The sequence below is a fragment of the Ambystoma mexicanum genome, chromosome 3q, assembly GCF_040938575.1.
Source record: "Ambystoma mexicanum isolate Mex_15411 chromosome 3q, UKY_AmexF1_1, whole genome shotgun sequence".
Taxonomy (NCBI): Eukaryota; Metazoa; Chordata; class Amphibia; order Caudata; family Ambystomatidae; genus Ambystoma; species Ambystoma mexicanum.
Window position 1 is genome coordinate 732,647,515 of NC_090926.1, and position 23,065 is coordinate 732,670,579.

Consider the following 23,065-nt stretch of genomic DNA (forward strand, 5'->3'; position numbering starts at 1 on the left):
GAGCACCATTGTATGTGTGTGGTGGTTTAAAGTATTTTAACAGAGTTGAACCCAAATTCAAAAAAACCCTATGGACAACAGATTCAATGTTTTTTTATTTAAGTGTCTTTCATTCAATATAAGGGGGCTTAACACCCCACTGAAACGCCACCAACCATACTTGGTGGCGCTTCAGGAAGCTCGTATGCGGAAAGTGGATAAAGGTAAACTCTACACGAATCAGTATCCGATCATTATCCAGGCTAATGCCGGTGGTAAGGTTGCAGGAGTGTTAATAGCAATAAGAGCTGGGGCCAGAGTTAAGGTAACTCTTACCAATAAAGACGGTAGATGTATATTCACAATTTTGGAGTTACGCCCTGTTAAGCTGACCGCCGCATCAATATACGCCCCTTATATAGGCCAGGCATGTTTTCTGAAAAACATGATTGCCCAGCTGGAATCTTTCGTGGAAGGGGAAATATTACTTTTAGGAGTCCTCAATATTACATGCGACCCCTGAGCGTGACAGAAGCAGGATGGCAAGTAGTGCCCAAATCTCCCCTTGCTTTCTTTACAACAGAAATGTGCAAAATTGACTTTGGTGGATGTGTGGTTAGATATGCGGGGGAATAAGGGGTACCCATACTATTCACACGTGCATCAATCGTTCTCCTGCATTGATTATGCATGGATGTCCACCTTTTTTTGTTTTTTTTTTTGTTTTGGGGGGGGGTAATGTCACGCACATCATGATGCATACCATCACTTTTTCTGAACACACTTCAGTTACGTTGGATTTGAAAATCCCAGAGGAGAAGCAAAGGCTTTGTACTTGGTGATTTCCAATGGAATTGTTGCAGGATCAAATTATTAGGGGGAGCATTGCTGAACAAATGAAGGAGTACTTTGATTTGAACCCAATGGGGGAAACCCTGATGAAAGTAACATGAGATGCTTTTAAGGCATCATTGAGGGGCTTTCTCATAGCTGTGGAGGCAAATGAACGTCAACAGAAAATGGCTCTAGAAGTAGGACTAGAGGAGGAACTCGTCAGATACTGAAAAAGATGGAAACAAACACAGGCCCGACGATGCTGAAAGCGTTTAGGGCAGCGGCTGGCATGCTTATTAATCTCTACCAAACCAAGAAAGCAAAGAAATCCCTTCTCTTCCTTAAACAAAAATATTATGCAAAAGCTAACAAAACGCATCATCCTCTCTCAAAAGGATCCATTTAGATTAGTCCAGCAGATCAGGATCTCTTCGGAGCAATAGTTTTAGAAACTACTGATATTCTTACACAATTCCATATATATCCCAAAGCCCAGATACACACTCCCAACAGGAATATTTAGAGATGGTTATCCTCCTCTGGCTCACGCAAGCTGAAGTCTCGAATTGGAGGTAACGCTGGAAGAGGTACTGCGGGTTATTCGGGATCACCCATAAATAAATCACTGGGTCCTGATGGATACCCGGCAAGGTAGCTCCTATACTAACCCGATATCTCCCCTACGATGGAAGAAGCGAAAGTAGTGCGGTTCCCTAAACCAAGAAAAGATTTAACCAACTGCGGATCATACCGCCCTATTGCTTTAATAAATATAGATGCCAAAGTCTACACTAAGGTGTTGGCCAACAGGCTAGAAAACGTATTACCTTTGATATACCCAGACCAAGCAGGCTTCGTCAAGCACATAACATTCGTATAGTGTGCCATATTTTAGAGAAAATGGCGAAGTAGCAGGTTCCAGCAGTCCTTGTCTCCATAGATGCGGAAAAAGCATTTGACGGGGTTGAATGGTTAATTTTCTTTTGCTATGGCAAGGTTGGGGTTCGGGCCAAAGTTCATTCAGATGGTTAAGGCTAATTATAAACATCCGATCGCGAGAATATTAATAAATGGCCAACTGTCTCTCCCCATCTCCCTACAACGCAGAACTAAGCAAGGGTGCCCCCTTTCACCTCCATTATATGCAATACTCTTAGAACCTCTACTACCGAGGGTTGACGGACTGAGGGAATTAAAGGAATGGTTCGGTCAGAAATATTATTGGCCAAAAAGATGGCCAATAATAAAACAAAGATCTAAAATATATATTTCTGATGTTTGTTAATCTGCTTAGAATCGCATGCTGTGCATAGGTCCGACATCCAGTGGTCACTGCGGAGTATTGCATTTTGTTTTTCGTAGTCGAAAAGGGACGTCGACAAGGCGTGTCTGAAATACTATCCCTATAGTGACGTGTGTTGTACCCACAATCCCTCACGCGTCGAGGTCCCTCAGATTGTTTTTTTCCGCCCAGCTACTGGTCGCCTTTACGCGGAGCTCCTCGAGAGACATTGCAGATTCCATCTCCTCGACCTTTGGTCGTTTTTTCCTGTTTAAAGATTTAATATATCGATCCCTCCCTCGACGCAGTTGTGAAGCTGTCTCCGCCGAGCAAGATCTTCGACGGAGGGGACGAGCGGAGGAGATCCTTCGGCGTTGCCGAACACGTGGCCTGGACTCGCAGGCCAAATACAGTAGGGAGAGTGGGGTCGTGGGACATCTGATTCTTTTTCTGAGAATGCCTTTCCTTTTCCCCTTCCTTTCCCTTGGGGTAGTTATCACGGTTTATTGCCTCGGCTATGGAGAGGAAAACCCTTTAGGTTTTGCCCACTTTGTAAGGGCAAGTTTACTTGAAGGACAAGCATTCACGGTGTAACCGCTGCTTGCCCCTCGATCACAAAGAGGAGGGTTGCTCGGCTTGTCGGCTTCTAAAGCCAAAGACTCTAAAAGACCGTAGGGTCAAGAGGTGGGCGGCCTACGCTATGTCGAAGGCCGGGTCTTCACCCGCCGCTGCGACCACCGACAGTGACGAGGAACGTGATAACACGACCTCCGCTACGGAAGTCGTACACCCCTCTAAAGAGCGCTTGCGCTCTTCGTCGTCTGTCCCCGGCCCTGACGGGCTCGGCTCACGCCCTGCTTATGGGGATGAACACCCCGGCGACACTGACGCACACAAGACAACACATAAACACACAACCCATAGCTCTTCTTCGTCGAAGACGAAGAAAGCATCAGCGCCCAAGGAGACGCAGGTTACACCGGCGGCTTCCTCGGACCGTTCAGGTTCGAAGCCCCTCTCGCAGCCGCGACCAGCGACTGGGCTTTCGGCAAATAAGGGCGCCGCCCGCAAACCATCGGCCGGCGCGCACCAGCAGAGAGCGCACGCCGCCGTAGAACGATCAACACCCATAACGTCGAAACCCCAGCCCTCCGCTGACAAACGGGTCGCAGAGAGCTTGTCGAGGATCGTGGCAGCCGACGCCCAGAAGCGTACGCCGAAGGACACGTCGAGCACTACGCAGAGGTCAAAAGACACGAAAAAGCCCGAAGACAGACAGGGACTACCCCCTTCAGTCGGGGGGACCCCCAGCACTCCGGAAGGCTTTTCGGAGGACGACGGGACACTTTCCTCGACGTTATGGGAGAGGTCGAGCCGTTTTCAGCTAGATGACACTAATTTTCCCCCGCTAGACCGCTCAGGGGTACCCCATGAAACCATGGAAAGGCTCCATCTCTGCATGGAGAGAATGGAGAGGTTTATGAACACCCAGAACCCTCCCACTCCCAAGAGAACAAGAGAAGGACCTCAGGAGGACCCCAGGGCCAAATACCCGAGGCAGGACACAGCCTTAGACTTCCATAATGTGTATGACCTCACGGGTGAGGAATACTTAGAAGAGGAGGATGATTTTGTGGACAATGAAGAGGGACAGAACCAAGAGGAAGGTCTGGAAGACAGCCCAGACATGGTAGGAGAAGGCTTCGGAGAAAATCTAGAAGAAGGACCTTCTCGTCCCTGGCAATCCCCATCAGTATATACGGACACTGATGTCCTGAACCTAAATCCTCCTGACAATTCACCTGTTAGAAACACGTCTCCCATTGACGATCAGCCCACATTCAATGCCCTGTTACGCAGAGCAGCAGCACATTTCGAACTGGACACTGGGGAGATCTCTCCGGAAATAGACTTTGTGGAAAGAGTAATTAAGGAGAAACCCCCAGTCAGCCAGACCATTCCCCCTCCTCGCTTCAGTGAAGAGAAGAATCATCCCTTCGCTATCCACACCCGCACTAATCAGAGGAGTTAATCCAAGGATTGAAAAACTTTTCACTCCTTCACCCTCAGACCCGCTGTACATCAGGGGACATTCCATTCCGGATTCCCTTGTAGTAACGAATACAAGGAAGAGGGCAGGGGTGCCGCTGTCCACCAGTGAGGCACCACCTGACAAGGAGGGCAAGAGGTTATATGCCCTTGCTAAAAGAGTCACATCCTCGGCTGCCTTTTCGGCAAGAATTGCGAACAACCATTCTTTGCTAGCTAGCTACGCGGACGCGCAGTGGGCCAAACTGCGCAAGGACGCCGAAGAAGCGCCGGAACCACTACGTACACGCCTGCTATCTACTATTGGCGAAGGAACCCAGGTCAACCAGAGTATTGTAAAGAACTCTCTGGATGCTGCTGAGACAGCGGGACGTTCCCTGGTTCAGGGAATACTCCTAAAATGCCATGTATGGCTGCGCAACTCAGGGTTCAAACCGGAGACACAGGCGTCTTTAATAAATAAACCTGTTGAAGACTCAAACCTCTTCGGGAAAGCGGTGGATGAGCCTCTGGAAATGGCTAAAAAAGAGTTCGATACTATCAAAACTCTTGATCAGATCTCTAAGCCCACTACCAGACGCGGCTATGGCAACAAACGCTTTTTTCGTGGCCAACGCCAACAGCAGAGTCAGCAGCAACAGTACCCTGCCACCAGTTACCAGGCCAATAGTGGGCAGTACAGCCAAAGAGGCCAGCGCAGGGGCAGAGGGAGAGGTCGGGGGTCCACCCCCAGAGGCTCCCAAGCCCCCAACAACACCAAGTGACGCGAAGATTCGCGTCCCCTCCCATGCAACACCGGTCGGGGGCCGGATAACATCCTTTCTTCCAGCATGGGAGGGAATAACGTCAGACCGCTGGGTACTTTCCACCGTAGCCCACGGATACTGCATCGAATTCAACAGTTCCCCAACATACAGACCCCCGAGGGGACCACGCATGACACCGGAACACCTTGCTATCCTTCTCCAAGAAGTACAACAGCTGCTGGAAAAAGGAGCCATAGAGGTCGTGCCTCTATCTCAGGTAACGGAAGGTATTTATTCAGTGTACTTCCTTGTACCCAAAAAGGATCTAACCATGCGCCCTGTATTAGATCTGCGCCCAGCGAACAAGTTTATCAAACCCCAGAAGTTTCGTATGGTGACCTTACAGGAAGTAATCCCACTGCTAAATCAGGGAGATTACATGACAACATTGGACATGAAAGATGCATACTTTCATATTTTAATGTTGCCAGCGCACAGAAGATACCTCAGGTTCATAATAGAGGGCAAACACTACCAGTTCAGAGTGCTACCCTTCGGCATAGCATCAGCACCAAGGGTATTCACGAAAGTACTGGCAGTGGCAGCGGCCCACCTGCGCAGGTTGTCCATCCCAGTTTACCCTTACCTCGACGACTGGCTCATAACAGGGGATTCTTACGAAACATGCTTCTCCAATACCCAAAAGACGGTAGACCTTTTATTCCAGTTGGGCTTCTCCATCAACGAAAAGAAGTCCAGCTTAGACCCCAGCCAAGTCAAACAATTCCTAGGGGCTCTAATTCAAACAAAGGACGGCCTCGTCTTCCCCTCCAACGAGAGGGTCCAAAACATGCTGTTTCAGATCCCTCAATATGTGACCGGTCGAGAGGTGACGATACGCAAAGCAATGCGCTTGCTAGGCATGATGGCGTCGTGTATTTATTTGGTACATCACGCGCGCCTGCGCCCTATGCAAGAGTGGCTCAACAGCCAGTGGTGTCAGGCCAGCGGATTATGGGACGATCCAGTGGTGGTCTCGCAGGCCTTGGTTCTCTCGCTACGATGGTGGACAAAGGAAAACCTGAAAAAAGGGAAACCCTTTGCCACACCCGCGGCGGAAGCCACTCTAACCACAGACGCATCCCTAACAGGATGGGGGGCTCACCTATCCCATCAGACTGCTCACGGAGTGTGGACTCCGAATGTAGCATCCAAACACATAAATATACTGGAGCTACTAGCTGTGTTCAAGGCGCTAAAAACCTTCCAGGAACACCTACAAGGGAAAACTGTGTTGGTCCTTACAGACAGCACCACAGCCATGTACTACATCAACAAGCAGGGGGGCACCCACTCTCCAGGGCTGTCCAAACTGGCCCAGAATATATGGAAGTGGGCTCTCAAACAAAACATGTTCCTACTGTCAGAACATGTAGCAGGGGAACTCAATCTGCTGGCAGACAAACTCAGCAGAGATTTCCCCCTGCCCGAAGAGTACGAATGGCGACTGCACGAAGACATCGTCTTCGACGTCTTCACACAATGGGGATTCCCAGAAATAGACCTATTCGCAACCCTGGAGAACTCACAATGCCTAAGTTACGCCTCCAGGTACCCTCCGAACCAATCCAAGGGGAACGGTCTGTCGATGCAATGGTCAGGGAAATTTGTTTACGCTTTTCCCCCCCGACTCCCCTTCTCAACAAGGTGGTGCACAAGATGCACCAGGAACAAGTAACCATGATACTGGTGGCCCCAATGTGGGCCCGACAGCCATGGTTTGCTCACTTGATGGAGATGTCTCTATCTCCCCCAGTGAAACTCCCCTGCCCGTACAACATGCTGTCACAAGACAAGGGCAGGACTCTGCATCCATGCCCCCAGAACATGAACTTAGCAGCTTGGCTCCTGAGATCATAGAATTCGGACATCTACTGCTCCCGCAGAGATGTATGGACATTCTCAGGGAAGCCAGAAAACCTAACACTCGCCACTGCTACTCTAGCAAGTGGAGGAGATTTGTCATCTGGTGCAGAGGGAAAGGCATCAACCCAATTGACTGCTCTCCCACACATATTCTATACCTGACCCACTTATTGGATTCAGGTCTAGTGTTCAATTCCATTAAAGTCCATCTAGCGGCACTTTCTGCATACACCACTTCCCAACTCAGTGTCGTGGTGGAAGATCCCTGTTATAAAGGCCTTCATGGAGGGAATAAAGAGAATACACCCCCCGATAGCTGACCCAGCTCCCGGATGGGACCTTAACGTGGTACTTACCAGACTCATGGGCTCACCTTTCGAACCCATGCACAAAGCATCTCTTAAAGACCTCACTCTTAAGACTGCTTTTTTAATAGCTATCACCTCCATCAGGAGGGTAAGTGAACTACAGGCTCTTTCTGTTCTAGACCCCTTCGTTACAGTTCAGAGATAAGGTGGTTCTACGCACACACCCAAGGTTTGCTCCGAGGTTCATATCGAAATTCCACGTAAACCAATCTATAGAACTGTCAACGTTCTTTCAAAATCCTTCCAACTTGGGAGAAAAAACTCTGCACACACTAGATGTGCGCAGAGCGGTCATGTTCTACATGGAAAGAACCAGACCACTGAGGAAGACTAATCAGTTCTTCGTCTCGGTGGCAGCAGGAAGAGAAGGGGATGCAGTTTCAAAGTCCACTATTTCTAGATGGATTGTTCAATGCATCACTCTCTGCTATACTCTTGCTAAGAGAGAACTGCCCTTTAAGCCTAGAGCACACTCTACTCGAGGCGCGGGGGCATCCATAGCATTCATTGCAAATGTTCCCCTTGAGTCCATCTGCAAAGCGGCTACCTGGAGTTCTGTGCACACCTTTACAAAACACTACTGTCTAGATGCACACTCGAGATCTGACTCCCAGGTGGGTCAGGCAGTATTAAGACATCTTTTCTCTACTGTTCCTTCTCATAACCCACCGCCAACTCCGGGTACTGCTCGCTAGTCTATGCACAGCATGTGATTCTAAGCAGATTAACAAACATCAGAAGACAATGCATTACTTACCGTAAAAGCATTTCTGATGATTGTATCTGCTTAGATTCACATGCGCCCACCCTTCCTCCCCGCTCGGATGGAAGGAACATAGACTTCCTTTTATATCTCTCTTTTTTCTGTACTCACTCACGTCTAGAAGGCTCCCTCAGGGCAGAAAAATACAAACGGAGGGACCTTGACGCATGAGGGATTGTGGGTACAACACACGTCACTATAGGGATAGTATTTCAGACCCGCCTTGTCGACGTCCCTTTTCGACTACGAAAAACAAAATGCAATACTCCGCAGTGACCACTGGATGTCGGACCTATGCACAGCATGTGAATCTAAGCAGATACAATCATCAGAAATGCTTTTACGGTAAGTAATGCATTGTCATTTTTTTAAGTCCCTATGGAAAGTTTCGAGCAAATGAAGCTCAAACTTTAAAATTGCAAGCACTAGGGGGCATCCATTTTGTGAAATGGATGCCGCCTGTGCTTACCTTTGCGGCACTAATGAAGCAAAAGCCAGCCAGCTGTAGTAAACAAAAGCTACCACTGGGTGGCTTTTGCTTCATTGGTGCCGGACTCTGAGGACGGGGACCAGAGACTACAGGCAGGAAAGCTGCAGCTGCATCTCGGTAAGTGCTATTTATTTTTATTTTTTAAATAAGCCCTAGCTGCGTTTTTTTTTCTACGTTTTCTGGGCTGGAGGAGCCCGGAAAACTTAGAAATAAAACTGCAGCTTTTAAAACGTATTTGGGCTCCAAGCTGAAGCTACCGCAAACATTAATGCAACGTTGTGTTTAAAAAACGCTGTGGTTTTTCTTTCTAAGTTTCTCGCGCTCCTCCGCGCCGGAAGAGCCCGAGAAACTTAGAAAGAAACACTGCAGCGTTTTTGAAACGCAACCGCGTTGTTTTTGCCTGCCGTGGCTTTCACTTTGGGTCTCCCGGGCTCCCCCGGAGGAGCCCTGGAGACCCAAAGTGAAAGCCAAGGCAGGTAGAAACACAATGCGGTTGTGTTTCCATGCCGCAGTCTTTCTGCCTACAGTGGCTTTCACTTTGGAGCTCTCTGGCCCTGTGGGAGCTCCAATTTCCAGCGACCGGAGAGCCTTCTGTGTAACCGGAGCCTGCTGTAGCCCTTCCTTCCAATTGATCTGGGGACTCTTTAAACAACAACCCCGGCCCAGAGCCTAGCGGGCTCAAGAAGACATGAATTGTGAGCCATCCCACGCTGTGCTGCGACCTTGAGGGGGTGCAATACCCTGGGACCTCAAGCCATTGTGCAGTGCATGGTCTTCCGAATGGTGAATCTTGCTGAAACTTCGTGGGCCTCCGACTGGATCTCACGATTCCAGTCCAAAAAGTGCCCTCACCAGAGTGCTGGACCTTGCAAACAACGAGAATCTGACTGACAATATTTTGTGGCAAGGAAAACCTTGCCTAGATCCTTGTGATCCTTGCTGCAAAAGTCCTTCCAGTGTCCTGTCTTCTGTCGTCTTAATGAAGGAATTCAACGACCATGTTTTTGGCTGCAGATCCTGAAGTAGTCCTGCTGCAAAATCTTCTGTGCTGAGCTGTAAGGTTATATTACTCGCATGTGATTTGGTTGTGCCTCTTCCCAAAAGTAATGCTGGTAGTTTCACTTCACTATTCCTGTTAGGATAAAGGTATGAGTGTCCCCAACTGGGTCTTGCTTCTCCTCACTTGCTGTTAGCCTGTCCAGAAAGTCTGCATTAGGTTTTACATTCCTAGAATAACTCAGTCATTCGTAAAATGTAACGCTGGGTTTTGCTTTCCTTGGTCTGTTGTAGACCAACACAAAAACAGTCTTGGGTTCATACCTGCCTTTAATTTGCTTATAGCTCCTGTAATAATAATATAATAAGTGTAAAAATGTTAAGTGTATAGGTTTTACTTACCTGGAGTATAACTGTTATCCTAAAATAAGTTTATTATTGCGTCCCTTAGTCTTTGAACTGAAAAGCAGCTGTAATTGAATATTACACCCCAAGGTCCAACTCCCCTAGAATAACTTATCCTGAATCATAGAGTTATAGGTTTATACTGTTCCTAGAATCTGTTTCACAAAATTGGAAAAGTATCATGTCCAGTTGATGATACTGTCATTCGGACCATGCAAGTGCATCACGGTACAACTGATGGAGACTACTACCCTGGTATTACTGAAAGTAATTTAAAAGTAACTATTGGTATTGACTTCCCTAGAGTTAGGTGTTCTAAATAAGGTTATATGCTTTCGTCTGTGTACCTTAAAGCATAGTGTTGTGTTTTTCTATAGTTGTGGTTACATATAATGTGATGGTACTTATTTCCCCCAAGATTTATCCAGGCCTACTTGCATATAGTGTTTGTTTAGTCCATTTGTATTACAATTTCATTTGTATGGATTATACAGCCCTCTCTCTCTCCCTCCCTACGAAAAGCCTGGCTGCTCTGTCTACGCTAACATGAACTCTGGTGGTACAGCCTTAGTAAGAGTGAAGTCTTGTATTGCCTCAGTTGAATGGTTTTACTAAGTCCTGGACTTCAGAAAAACTGTCGAAACACCAGGAGCTACTTTTGACTCCTCAGGCAAGTGGTGCTATACAAACCTAGCTATGTGATACTAACATTTTATATTTGGGGATGTATATAAAGGACGATGAACACACTTACGGGACATTTAGAGCATATTGGATCAAATAAAATGGACAAAAGTTAGTTTGCATCTTGCGCAAAGTTAGGTTTGCTGTGCAGTCTGTAGTAGCTCCTGGTCCCCCAGAGGTAGCTCCTGCCTAACTGGTTATGCCAGATGCCCAGGATCTGCTTTTTGCTCCTGGACAACAAATCCCAATTTCAAGCAGGAAGTGGGCTGGGACTGTCTGTCCCAATCCACAAACTGGTGCCAGTGTGTCTAGGTTGAATCAATGAGTTTTGCTGCCAGTGGTCCTGATTGGACCACTGCTGGGGTGTGTGTGGGTCAGATCTACTATTGGCTGGTGGGGGCTGCTGCTCTTGCCTTGCTTTTTGGATAAGAGGACCCCTGCAGCCACTCTTCAGTTTCTTCGAGGATCTCTAAAGGAGCCAAGTCTCCTATCCAGCGGCAAAACCCGCGAGGAAACTGGAGACCCGTCGGAAGAAGGGTTGGAGAGCCCTGTTTTGAAGGGGATCTCCAGCAATCCTGCGAAGGAGCTGCGAAACTTGGAGTGGAGGGAACATCCATTATTGACGTTGGCTTGCACCATTCTGAGTTGAGGCCTGGAACTCAAGGGGATCCTCAGCTTGTGCTACAAGACTTAATGTGAAATTTCGTGGTCCTAGTAGCAAGGGGGACCCGAGTTAGGAGGGAAAGTCGGACTGTGACATGCAAGTCCCTTTGCGTCGCCATGCATTGTTGGCCGAAATTGCTTTCCTGTATCCATTCCTGTCCTGAGAGGGTCCCTGCATAGTTTTGCTGCAGTCTTCCACTGAGAGTCCTTGCAAATGCATCAGACACCGACCGGAGAGCTGCTTGAACCTGCAACCTTTGGGGAACAAGGGCTGAGGCTGACGGGAAAAGTGACCTCGAAGCTTCTTCATCCAACCTGCCAAGTCCCATGAACAATCGGCGGACAGGGGGGTGCATTATGGCGATACTTAACCTGCCCCGTAAATTCCCTTTAAAAGTTTGCTGACTTTTATAAAAAATTTCTAACACTTTGGCTTTGCCATTGCATGTTCACACAAGCACTCCGAAATTTGGGAACACGTTGGTTCGCTAATTTAACTTGCCCCCTGACACTTGGAACTGTTCATTGGACCCCAGAGACCCTTCCTTAATTTTTTTCAGCTTCAGAAACTATGTGGAAACTTTGCTGAACTTTTGGGCACAAGGCCCCAGACAACTCGGGGTTGGACTTCTGAAGTTAGGGTTGATTCTCTGTGGATTTGTAGTGCAAATACTTACCTGTACCTTTCTTTTCAGAGGTTTGATATGTATTTTGCCCTACACCAGTACTTTTATAACTGGATCTAATTTGACTGTTGTGTGATATTACCGGTTTTTAGTCCTTTCTCACTGTGTTTTGGCCATAAGTAAAGAAGTATTTTTATACCTGATTGTCCAAGTGTAATCTTTGACTGCTGCACTGTGTGTACTCATTGTGGATCCCCTTAAACACACCACCTCTTGAGACTTAGCCTAGACCACTCACCTAGCTACCTTGAACTGGTTTGGCTACAGCTCTACAGAGTTGTCACTGTCACAATATAGATTGTCATTCTATACATCTGTCCACCAGGCCAGAGTATATAAAACCGGTCCTAACAGTGACTGAAAACTCTCAGCCCACATCCTGTTGCACTTCAGTTTCAAGGTGGTGTGTACCAGTTTTGTCTTTTGTGATGCAGAATTGGCACTGCATTCCTCATTGCTGTATGACCATATGTTGGCTGTTAGGCAATAATTGATGTAGTAACCCTCTGGGAGATTACACAACACTTGTCCTCTAGGTAACCCACCTCTTGGTATAGGCCTGTACTACACAAGTTGGTAGTTTGACTGAGCAGCCAGGCTTTTCAAGAGTGGTAAGTTTGAGCTGTAGCAATGACATTCGCAAATACAAGTAACACTTACACTCAAGGTTTTAGTTAGTTATTTAACATTAGTTTTTAAATTAGCATTCTTTAAAAAGGGCGATATAGGTAACAATCAAATATACTTTTCCAGAATCAACACAAAGCTAGTAGATACTCCTGTAGAAATGCTTTTAAACACTTCCTACACGGGTGACTTCACTAACAAGGACAGTAATTGCATTTATGTCACTAGTACACTTTGTAGATTCTGAGGTTTGTAGAAAGGAAAGGTTAAACAGGTTCTCAGAGCATGTGAGCACTTAAATCTTCCAATGAAGTCTAGACAAAAACCTTTCCCAGCAATAATAGTTTAAAGCCACATTATCAAAGTCAATTGGACTAGAAGAGTCTGCTGGGAGCCAGGATAGCCAAAGTCAATTGGAGCACAGTCTATGGAGCTGAGGCACTTCTTAGATAACAAAGTCTTGCAGTTGGTTGAAGAAAAATCACTGTAGGGTCACAAGCAGTTACACTTGTGAAGGTTTGAGCTGAAATTAACTCTAGCAAAGTAGCTATTGCCAGTCTCAACTGAGAGAAGCAAAGCTAAAGACACTGAGGTAAGTACCCCAAGTCGGAACAGAAGAGTGGTCCAGATGGCTTCTGTCTGGTTGCAGCGATGCAGGTCCTGGATTGCTGGGTCTCAGTCGTGGGGACAAGAGAGAGGACTCCTGCGGCAGCAATTCGGAGGTCGGCGGCAGCTATAGGTTCTTTACAGATCAGCACTTTACAGTTTCAGCGCTCGGTAAACGTCACCACTGCAGATCTTGGACACCGGTTGGGCTTCATTCACGCCTTGAGTCCTGCATTCCGGTGAGGGGTCTTGAGCTCTGGTCGTTCTACCTCTGGAGGGTCTTTAGGAGACTACTGGAGCTTCTGGCCGGATTGCAGAAGCTGCACTCGACTACGGATTTCTCGACTCCAGGCACTCTGTACCTGCAGCAGCAAAGAAGTACAGCCAGTCGGGGAAGATGGTCCAGTGAAGTTCGTCTCAGGGGTAGTTGGTCCCACTAACCCAAGGGAAGAAGCCGTCCTTTTTTCCGGCGCTTCTCTTGTCGATCAGAAAGAGTTCCAGCACAGCAGCAGGGCTTCACGGGGCAATTCAAAGGTCCAGGAGGATGCAGCAAGCTTAGTTCACTGTTTCTTCATTGGGTTGTTCTTCCCAGTGGTCGACTGTCTCTAGTCCCAAAACCCTTGCCTTTTAAGCAAGTTTCTCCCATTCATGTACAACCTAGATGTCGCTCAAACAGCACGGTGGCTGTCCTGAAAAGACTGGGTTCGTTCAGGCATTCCTAAAGACAAAGGACACTGGGGTCTTGGGAACCTCCCTCACTTCCTGCCCTTCCAGACACACTGGAGCCAGAGACGGGTTTCAGTACTGAAGCCCGCCAAAGGCAAAACGAACAAAGGGCACAAACCTGGCTTGGTGCACAGGGTAAAACTCAAGTTCTCCAGCATGGGGTCTGGCATGGATTCACATGCTCATGAATATTCCCCGTCGTCAGGCTGGGAATCCTCGGTAAAGAAAAATCAGTATCAGTTTCGTTTCTGATCTGTCTTTCGTAGTAGTAACCAATCACTGATCTCTGCGTCATACTGACCACAGCCAATGACTGCCATCTCCCTAAGCCCCGCCTCTGGCAGCCATCTTCAGATTTTTACCGCACGTTCAAGTGTTGGGAGTCCTTGTGCTTAGCTCTCGAGTTTTTGCTGCGTGTTTCGCGCTTTTTCAGGTGAATTTTCACATTTTTTCGGTTAATCGAGCCTCAAGCTCCACCGTTTCTACTTCCGTTAACGGGTACCCGTTGCAGGATTTTCCTACGCCCCTCAAGGGTGAAGATTTCGTCGAATCAACCTCTTGGAGGATTCCAGAAGATTTGCGGCCTACTTCGAGATGGCCCAGGACGCGAGTTCGTCACCCGGACCCAAGCTGTTTCGCAGCTGCCCTGGATGCGGGCTGCAAAATGTGTTTGAGGACGAACATTCGAGATGCCTCTACTGTCTTCATGGGGACAAGACTCATGTAGAGAAGGACTGCCAGTTCTGCAAGAACTTGTCGGAGTGGACCATAAGGGACCGTCGATCCCGTCTCGCCAGCTGGTTGGAGAAGGGCTCAACGGGTGAGAAGAAGAAGCAAGGGTCCGAGCGGGCTTCTAAGTCCTGTGCGGGCGCCCAACACCAGGCCAGGCGCTGCGAGTTCGCTGGCTCCGGGAGCGCCGAAAGGTCGGGCTCTTCGGTCGCCAGGCAGGGCGCACCTTCCCCGGCACAGTCCACCACGAGCCAGCTCTCCGGTTCGGGGAAGAGGAAGTCCGAGACCCCGGGTAAGCTTCGGGAGAAGCCCCGTACGATCTCAGGAGCGGGGGAGTGAGGCGTCGCCCCTCCCCCTAAGGAGAAGGCCCAAGACGCACCAAAGGTGGTGAAGGCCCCTAACCAGCAGGCAAAGGCCTCTATCGAGGCGACTCTGGCCAAGCCGGCAGAGACCCCGCCAGCAGAGACTGCCTCCGGGACTAGAGTTTCCCTGCCGCCAAGGAGGGAATCCTCTTTTCAGCCCATTGTCATGGCCCCCGTGATGGAAAAAGGGGGGGGGGGCACGGTAGCCTCCTCGAGCTCGGAGTCAGCCTCGGAGGGGGAACTGACCGAGGTCGTGAGGAATCTCGAAGTCCAATTCGAGAAGGTTCAATCCCGCAAGGAAGATCCTCGGGAGATAACCGAGGAAGAGCAGCCTTCCCTTCCGGCGCAGCCGGAACCTAGGCCTCGGGATAGCTCGGCGGCCATTTTGTTTGCAATCCAGTCCTTATGCTCGGAGATAAGGACGAGATTACCACGGGCCAGGCCGGAGGACCCGCAACCTGGCCCGTCGGGAAGTCCTCCGAACAAACGACGGAGGACCCAACCCTCTCCTCCACTCGTCCCCGTAAGGCCTGCAGTTCCCTCCTCATCCTCCCACGAGTCGGGAGATGACGGTGCGGTGGGCTCGACGACGGGTTCTGAGGGCGACGGCGGTGACGACGGAACGGGTCTCCCGTTCGCACGGGCCTCTCCGCCCGACGAGATTGGCTCATTCCACGCCATGATCGCCAGGGGGTCCGAATTGTTCCAGCTCTGCCAGGAGGAGCAGAAAAAGGAAGGTTTCCTCTATCAGCGCCGGGAGGCCAAGAGGAAGACTATCATCGCGGTGCCTCTAATCATTGACATCTGGGAGGAGGGCCTGTCGGTACTCAAGAGCCCCTCCACGGCACCAGCAAACGGGACCGGTACGAGAAGAAGTACCGGGTCCCCGAGACCGCTCCCCTGTGCCTCAGGGCCCAGCCAACGCCAGACTCGGTCGTCTCGGCTGCGGCGAAGAAGAAAGCGGCGGGGTCAGGAGCCTCAACGTCGAATTCCCCTCTGGACGGCGAGGGAAGGAAGTTGGACGCCATGGGGCGACGGGTCACTTCGTCGGCGGCGACGACGATCAAAGCGGCCAACGCCCTGGCAATCGTGGCCCGTTACGACAGGTTTAAGCTGGCCCCCATATTGGACTTCCTACCGGTCAGGACGTCCAGACCAGGGTGTTGGACATGCCGTTCGACGGCAGCAACTTGTTCGGGAAGGCGGTTGACGAATCCCTCCAAGCCATAAAGACGGAGACGGCCCGCGCCCTAGGAGCCCTTCAGCAACGACGGCCCTTTCGGAGCTCCGGATGCAGACAGGGGGGCCTCCAAGGGATCCAGCGGTGGCTCGTCCTACCGCCAGGCGGCACGCTCCTCGTCTCAGGAGGCCTACAGGGGTCGCGGCAAGCAGGGAGCGCCTCGCCGCCGTTTGAAGGTGGCCAGGGCGGCAAGGCCACCACCTCCAAGCAGGACTGAACCGCCCGTGGCCTCGGGCCCCCACCGAAGCACCCCAGTGGGAGGCCGGCTGAGGAAGTTCGTCGGCGTGTGGAAGGCCATCTCCACCGACGGTTGGGTGCTGGATACCTTGGCAAGAGGACACTCTATCGAATTCCTGAAGAAGTGCCCTCACGTTCCACCTGTGGCCAGGAAGGAAAATCGCGTCCCGCAACTGCTGTTGGAAGTACGGGCGATGCTCAGGAAAGGCGCCATTGAGCTCGTCCCGAAGAGGCTCCGGGGTGTACTCAAGGTACTTCCTCGTCAGGAAGAAGACGGGCGGCTGGCGCACCAACCTGGATCTTCGTCGTTTGAACAAATACATCAGGTCACAAAAGTTCAGGATGGTCACCCTCCAGCACGTGCTGGGACAGCTGGAGGAAGGCGACTTTCTATCGTCGTTGGACCTGGAGGATGCATACTTCCACGTTCCCATCCTCAAAAGTCACCGAAAGTTCCTCAGGTTTGTCGTCCAGGGACGCCACTACCAATTCAGAGCAATGCCGTTCGGATTGAAGTCGGCCCCCAGGGTCTTTACCAAGTGCCTAGCACCTGTGGCGGCGCGGCTGCGCCTGCAGGGGATTCACATCTACCCCTACCTGGACGACTGGCTCATCCGCTCAAGGACGAGGGAACTCACCGTCGAACACACTGCGAGGACCGTCCAGCTACTCACAGACCTGGGATTCGCAATAAATTACCCGAAGTCCCACCTGGTGCTGTCACAGGTGGCCCTGTTTCTGGGAGCGAAGCTCGATACAGTGAGGCGCCTGGCGGCACCGTCAGAAGAACGGACGAAGACCATTCTGGACAAAGTGCAGCACCTGCTAGCCACGGACGTGGCCAGGGTGAGGTCCATCAAGTCCCTCCTGGGGATGATGTCCTCTTGCATCTACCTGGTGCGCCTCTGCAGACTACGGATGCGCCCTCCAAGAATTTCTCGACGCCCGTTGGATGCAGGTGACGGGCACCTTCGAAGACAGGGTCCCCCTCAACGAGGTGTTCCGGCGGGCGATTCAGTGGTGGGGCGTTTGAGCGCACCTCATGGCGGGCAAGGACTTTCAGACGCCGGCATACCAGGAGACGGTGATGACGGACGCTTCCCTGGAGGGTTGGGGCGCCCACACCGGAGATCTCCACGCAAGAGGCTTCTGGCTCCCGGAGGAGAAGCTCCTGCACATCAACATCCTGGAACTCCGGGCCGTGTTCTGGGCTCTCAAATCGTTCCTCCTGTCGCTCGAGGGCAAGGTGGTGCGGATCTTCACGGACAACACCACGAAAATGTTTTACATACGGAAGCAGGGAGGCACCAGATCCCCAGCCCTATCCATAGAGGCACAGGATCTGTGGCACTGGGCGGTCGCCCAGGGGATGTTCCTGGTTCCCTTCCACCTGGCAGGAGAAAGAAACCCCATCGCCGACTCGCTCAGCAGGGAGCTGCGCGCGTGTCACGAGTGGGAGCTGCGCCAGGATCAGGTGGATCAACTCTTCCGACGATGGGGCAAACCCCAAATCGACCTGTTCGCAACAGCGACGAATTCGAAGTGCCAGAGGTTCGCCAGCAGGTTTCCCCAGCCGAGAAGCATGGGCGATGCGTTCTCGTTCCCCTGGGGCGGCCTATACCTGTATGCGTTCCCTCCGTTGCCGTTGCTGCTTCGACTCATCAACCAGATCAAGAGGTCCGGGTGCAGGATGATCCTCGTCGCACCGGCGTGGCCGAAGCAGATCTGGTTCCCGGACCTTCTGGACTTGTCAACGTCCCCACCCATCAAGCTGTCAGCAGACGCGGATCTTCTCTCCAGAGAAGGAGGCGCCATCTTCCACCACAACCCGGCGTCGCTGAACCTGCAGGCTTGGCTCCTGCAGCGCTAGAGTTTGGAGGGTACGATATACCGGCCGACTGCAGAGGGGTTCTTGCAAAGGCCAGGGCGACCTCGACTCTCAAATGCTATGGTCACAAGTGGAAGAGGTTCTCTATCTGGTGCCGAGCACAGAAGATCAACCCCCTACGGATTACGGCCCCTCAAGTGCTGCCGTACCTGCTATTGCTGGCAAAGGCTGGGCTAGCCCATGCCTCCATTAAGATTAATCTGGCGGCGATCTCCAGATATACCAGAACCACAGGACGGACATCCCTGTGGTCCCATCGACTGGTAAAAGAGTTTATGAAAGGACTGTTCCGGAAGTTCCCGCCGGTGAAGGCCCCTGCCCCAGCGTGGGAACTTAACATGGTGCTGACCAGGCTCATGGGGCCCCCATTCGAGCCGATGCACTCCGCACCGATGAAGTTTGTGTCGTGGAAGACTGCATTCCTGGTGGCCATTACCTCTGCACGACGAGTGGGAGAGATCCAGGTCCTATCCTGCAAAGCACCGTACTTGACTTTCCATGCCTCGAGGGTGGTGCTTAGGACGCACCCCTACTTTATGCCCAAGGTGCCGTCGGACTTCCATCTTAACGAGCCTCTGGTGTTACCTGTTTTCTTCCCGTCTCCTTCGCCGACGGCCGAGAGGACTTTGCACTCGCTAGTTGTGGCTAGAGCGCTGAAGTTCTACGTGGACCGCACAAAGAGTTTTCGGAGGACATCACAGCTGTTTGTGAACTTTGGACCTGTGAATCAAGGGAAGGCTCTCTCAAAGTCTTCTATTTCCAGATGGCTCTCCGGCTGCGTCATGCACTGCCACCGGTTGGCTAACCGACCGCTGCCAGGCCGTCCGAGAACCCATTCGACCAGAGCGATCGCTGCTACTACGGCGTTCCTATCTGGTGTGCCCCTGCTGGACATCTGCAGGGCTGCTATGTGGAGGTCGACGCACACCTTCACGAGATTCTACTGCGTCGATCGGGATTCCAGGGAGGAGTCCAGGGTCGGCCAAGCAGTGCTGCGCAACCTGTTCGCTTAAGGTGAGCCTGGTGAGGAGGTAAGAGATGCTTAATGTTGAGTTGTTGTATTGCTTAATGTTGAGCCTTTTGCCACCTACCGTGGTTGTGCATGTGTATACTGCTATGTATTCTTATATTCATGAGCATGTGAATCCATGCCAGACCCCATGCTGGAGAAGGAACAAGTTACTTACCTGTAACGGTTGTTCTCCAGCATGGGTCTGGCATGGATTCACATGCGAACCCTCCCGCCTACCCCTCTGCTCTTCACTTGGTCATACTGCCACTTCACATGCTACCAAATCTGAAGATGGCTGCCAGAGGCGTGGCTTAGGGAGATGGCAGTCATTGGCTGTGGTCAGTGTGACGCAGAGATCAGTGATTGGTTACTACTACGAAAGACAGATCAGAAACGAAACTGATACTGATTTTTCTTTACCGAGGATTCCCAGCCTGACAACAGGGAATATTCATGAGCATGTGAATCCATGCCAGACCCATGCTGGAGAACAACAGTTACAGGTAAGTAACTTGTTCCAAAGACCTCACAAACAGAAAATGGCGCAGAAAGAAGGCCAGGTGCCATTTCGACAAAATGGTCACCCATGGGTGTTAAGCTGCAGCTGAGGATTCAGCCTGTGGTAGAAAAGCACAATGATAGGAAAATTAAGCCACTGCCACCAGCCATTTAAAGTAGTGTGGGTAACATAAAAAATGTTACGGAAGTAGGATAAGGGGCTACTAAGTAACTCCCCAGCACTCCACATAAGATGGTTTGTGCTGGACCCACAAAAGAGAAAAGGTAAGTAAAGTCAATTTCACTTTACTAGTCTTGGGAACAGTAGTTCACACAAGAAAAGGTATTTAAACCTTATGAGAAATCTAAAGCATTTCTCTGTGACACTGGACTGAAGGTGCCGTGTGTCACCATAGACGAACAAAATGCCTATGTAGATTGTCAGACTCCAAAAACAAAGAACACACAATCCAAATCAGGTCAAAACACATGAGCGTGAAAAAGGGCTCACTCACTCCAGGGTTAAAATTAAAATGTCCAGCTAAAGAGCTGGGGCTCTCTAAGGTTGAAGGGAATTAGCACAGAAGACAGCCGTCATGTGAACAGTCAGTCAAATTTCAGAATGTCTTCTAAAAGCAGCACTCTAGCATTGCTGAGCACACTGCATGTCCAATGTCTTGTAATGCAGAGCTAATATATCTTAACATTCCACAGAATGTTCTTATTTTCCCCTTTGCTCACATACATTTTGCCTAGTCAAAGGAGATTCTGTCACCCCCGAGTATATGCCACAATGTGATTACTGCAGGGACAGACCAATGACCTCCACTACTGCCCTGCTCAATGCATTTACATGGCATGAAATGGGTCATGCGTTCAATCTCATTACACTGACAGAACAGTAAATGTGCACAACAGCAGAACTATATGATGAAACCTAATCAAACCAATGTCACACAATATCTGGGCTGTTGCATGGGTTATGATAAATCCCAATAACTCTTCATTTAGCATGTTTTATGGTAGGTTGCTAGTCGTAAGACCCTCTGCATCATCCACAAGTCTTTCTGGGCCTGGGACCTCGCCACATCCAACTCTCTCCCTAAATACCAACCTGCTAGAGTTCTTTGATCCTCTAGCTCTAACTCTCTGCAAGTCAGACGCTTCTCCAAGCAGAGAGTGGGTGGTAGATCTCTCTCTTCTGCAGGAGCCTCCCTCTGGAATGGCCTTCCTGCCCCTCTTGGTCTTGAGCCAGGTCTCCTTAAATTCCGGAAGCTCCTCAAGACCTTCCTTTTCTTCTCCCTTCTCTGCTAGTTCCACCTACCTGTGTCTGGTTGCCTGTATCCCTTGTGAGCCTTACTGGGTCCAGGCCCTCCTTCGACCAGTCTCCCCTCCTACCAGCACTTGCCCCTGGGAACCCTTACCTGACTAGCTTACTGAGTCTGGTGCAATCCCCCTCCCTCGCACAAGTTGACCCCATCCCTTTTTCCCTGAGCACCTGCTTTCCTGGGCCACCCTTGCACTTGCCCAGTCCCCTCTCCCTGCACTTTCTTATTGCACTTGCATGGGCCGAATGTCATAGGGCCTAGTAGAACTGTTAATGTAACTTTATCTTCTGTACCCCCACACCACCTTATGGTGTGGCACTGGGAAACACTTTTTGATGTATCAGCACCATACAAATGTTCAAAAAATAAAAAATGGTCGGAACCTAAAAACAACTGTGACTTGGTAAGCTATTAAATCTTCAGATGGAAATAAGACAGTTGTAACCTTTACTCTCTGAAAAAACACTTACTCAATAAAGTAATGGGGCCAAACCACCCCAGCATTTGTTTCTAGGCACATGTCATGAATTACGAATTAAATTGATTATGGCACAGTTGCTGCAAAGCATTGTAGGAGACACTTGTCTCTAACCAGCATGCTGTCTTTCATAATAGTGACGAGACCTGACTGATTTTAAAGGAACCGATACATAAGTACATTGTTCATGCTTAATTGACCACCGTTTCCTCAAATACCCTATGCGGTCTGTTCATATGCGTAAGACTTGCATGCTGGTTAACCATTATTACAGGTACAAAACATTTCTGTATCTTTAATTTACGTAACCATGCTCTGACACTTGTTTGTTTCTTAGGGAGACTCTGGCTCTGAAGAAGATGCAATGACTCACCGCAGAAAAAAGAGGCGAACATGTAGTATGATTGAAAATGGAGACACAATGTCTCAGGATGATTGCGTCAGCAAAGAGCGCAGCTCATCCAGGTGACAGACCTGCTTTCCAAGACTAAGACTGCTCTACAGAAGAATAAAGCATGGATTGTTCAGCGAGATTGGAGGATAGTGCTAGATTTGCAAAAATGTCTGGTCCTTCAAGCCATTTTCAGATACTTTTTTCATCCTAAAGTGCTTCAGGTTAGGCACCAACTGTGCCATTGGGAATTATTTGAAATATTTTAAAGAGACAGATTGTATATTTTTGTTTTTATCCTTTTGTAGCTATTCACATTTTATTGTAATTACAGCTGGTCTTAATTCTTTTGGTTATCCTTTGTTGCCTTCAAAGCTTTCATTATGCTCTCATCCAATGACTCTTTGGCTAAAATAAGATGTTAATGCAAATAAGTGTTGCAGTACAAATATTTGTGTAGCGTATGCCTTTGTGTAGGTGGTTGGAGCTATAGCTTGGATTCCAGATGCTACTCGTTGCATCTTGGGCTCATGGGCCTTCGTTTTGGAGGACTAGTTGGGCTGAAAAACCTGTTGGCATTGCAGGTGCTTACTGCCTCCTAACGCACTGCTGATCAAGCTCAGAGGTCCCCACATCTTTAAAAGTAATGTCAGGCCCTTGTCCTTTCGCTACTATTTACAGTATTCATACCCAAACCGTTTTGAATATGAAAGAGTAAGAGGCAGTGCTGTGACCATTGTTTGTTCCTTCATCTGAAGTATTTTTCCACAAACCTTCTGTTTTCAGCAAAAAATTGGCACTGCCTTGATCTCCCTCAAATCTGCACCAAATTGTTGGTCTGCCTTCTGCCATCAGAGTAGCGAGTAACTGCACTATGCAACCTCTACCGCCCCCACTCTGGCATTGAGCATAAGGTTGCGCTGTGAGACCTCTTCTCCCTCTGAAGTCACCCAGCAGGAGGTTTCATCATATGACCTGTACAGCCCCCTTCTGGCATCGAGCAGGAGGCTGTGCTGTGAACCTCACACCCATAATCCCTCCTGCCTGTCCAACACCAAAGGGAAGGCTGCTC

At 49.8% G+C, this 23,065-nt stretch overlaps 1 protein-coding gene across 1 annotated transcript in view; it reads left to right on the forward strand.

The window, feature by feature from the left end:
* JMJD6 (jumonji domain containing 6, arginine demethylase and lysine hydroxylase) overlaps positions 1-22,342 on the forward strand; it is a 210,758-nt gene extending 188,416 nt beyond the window's left edge. The window contains exon 6 of the mRNA XM_069654657.1: positions 21,940-22,342. Within this exon, the coding sequence (XP_069510758.1) occupies positions 21,940-22,071 (132 nt within the window). The 3' untranslated portion in view covers positions 22,072-22,342. The remainder of the gene's footprint in view (positions 1-21,939) is intronic.
* Positions 22,343-23,065: the final 723 nt, after the last annotated feature.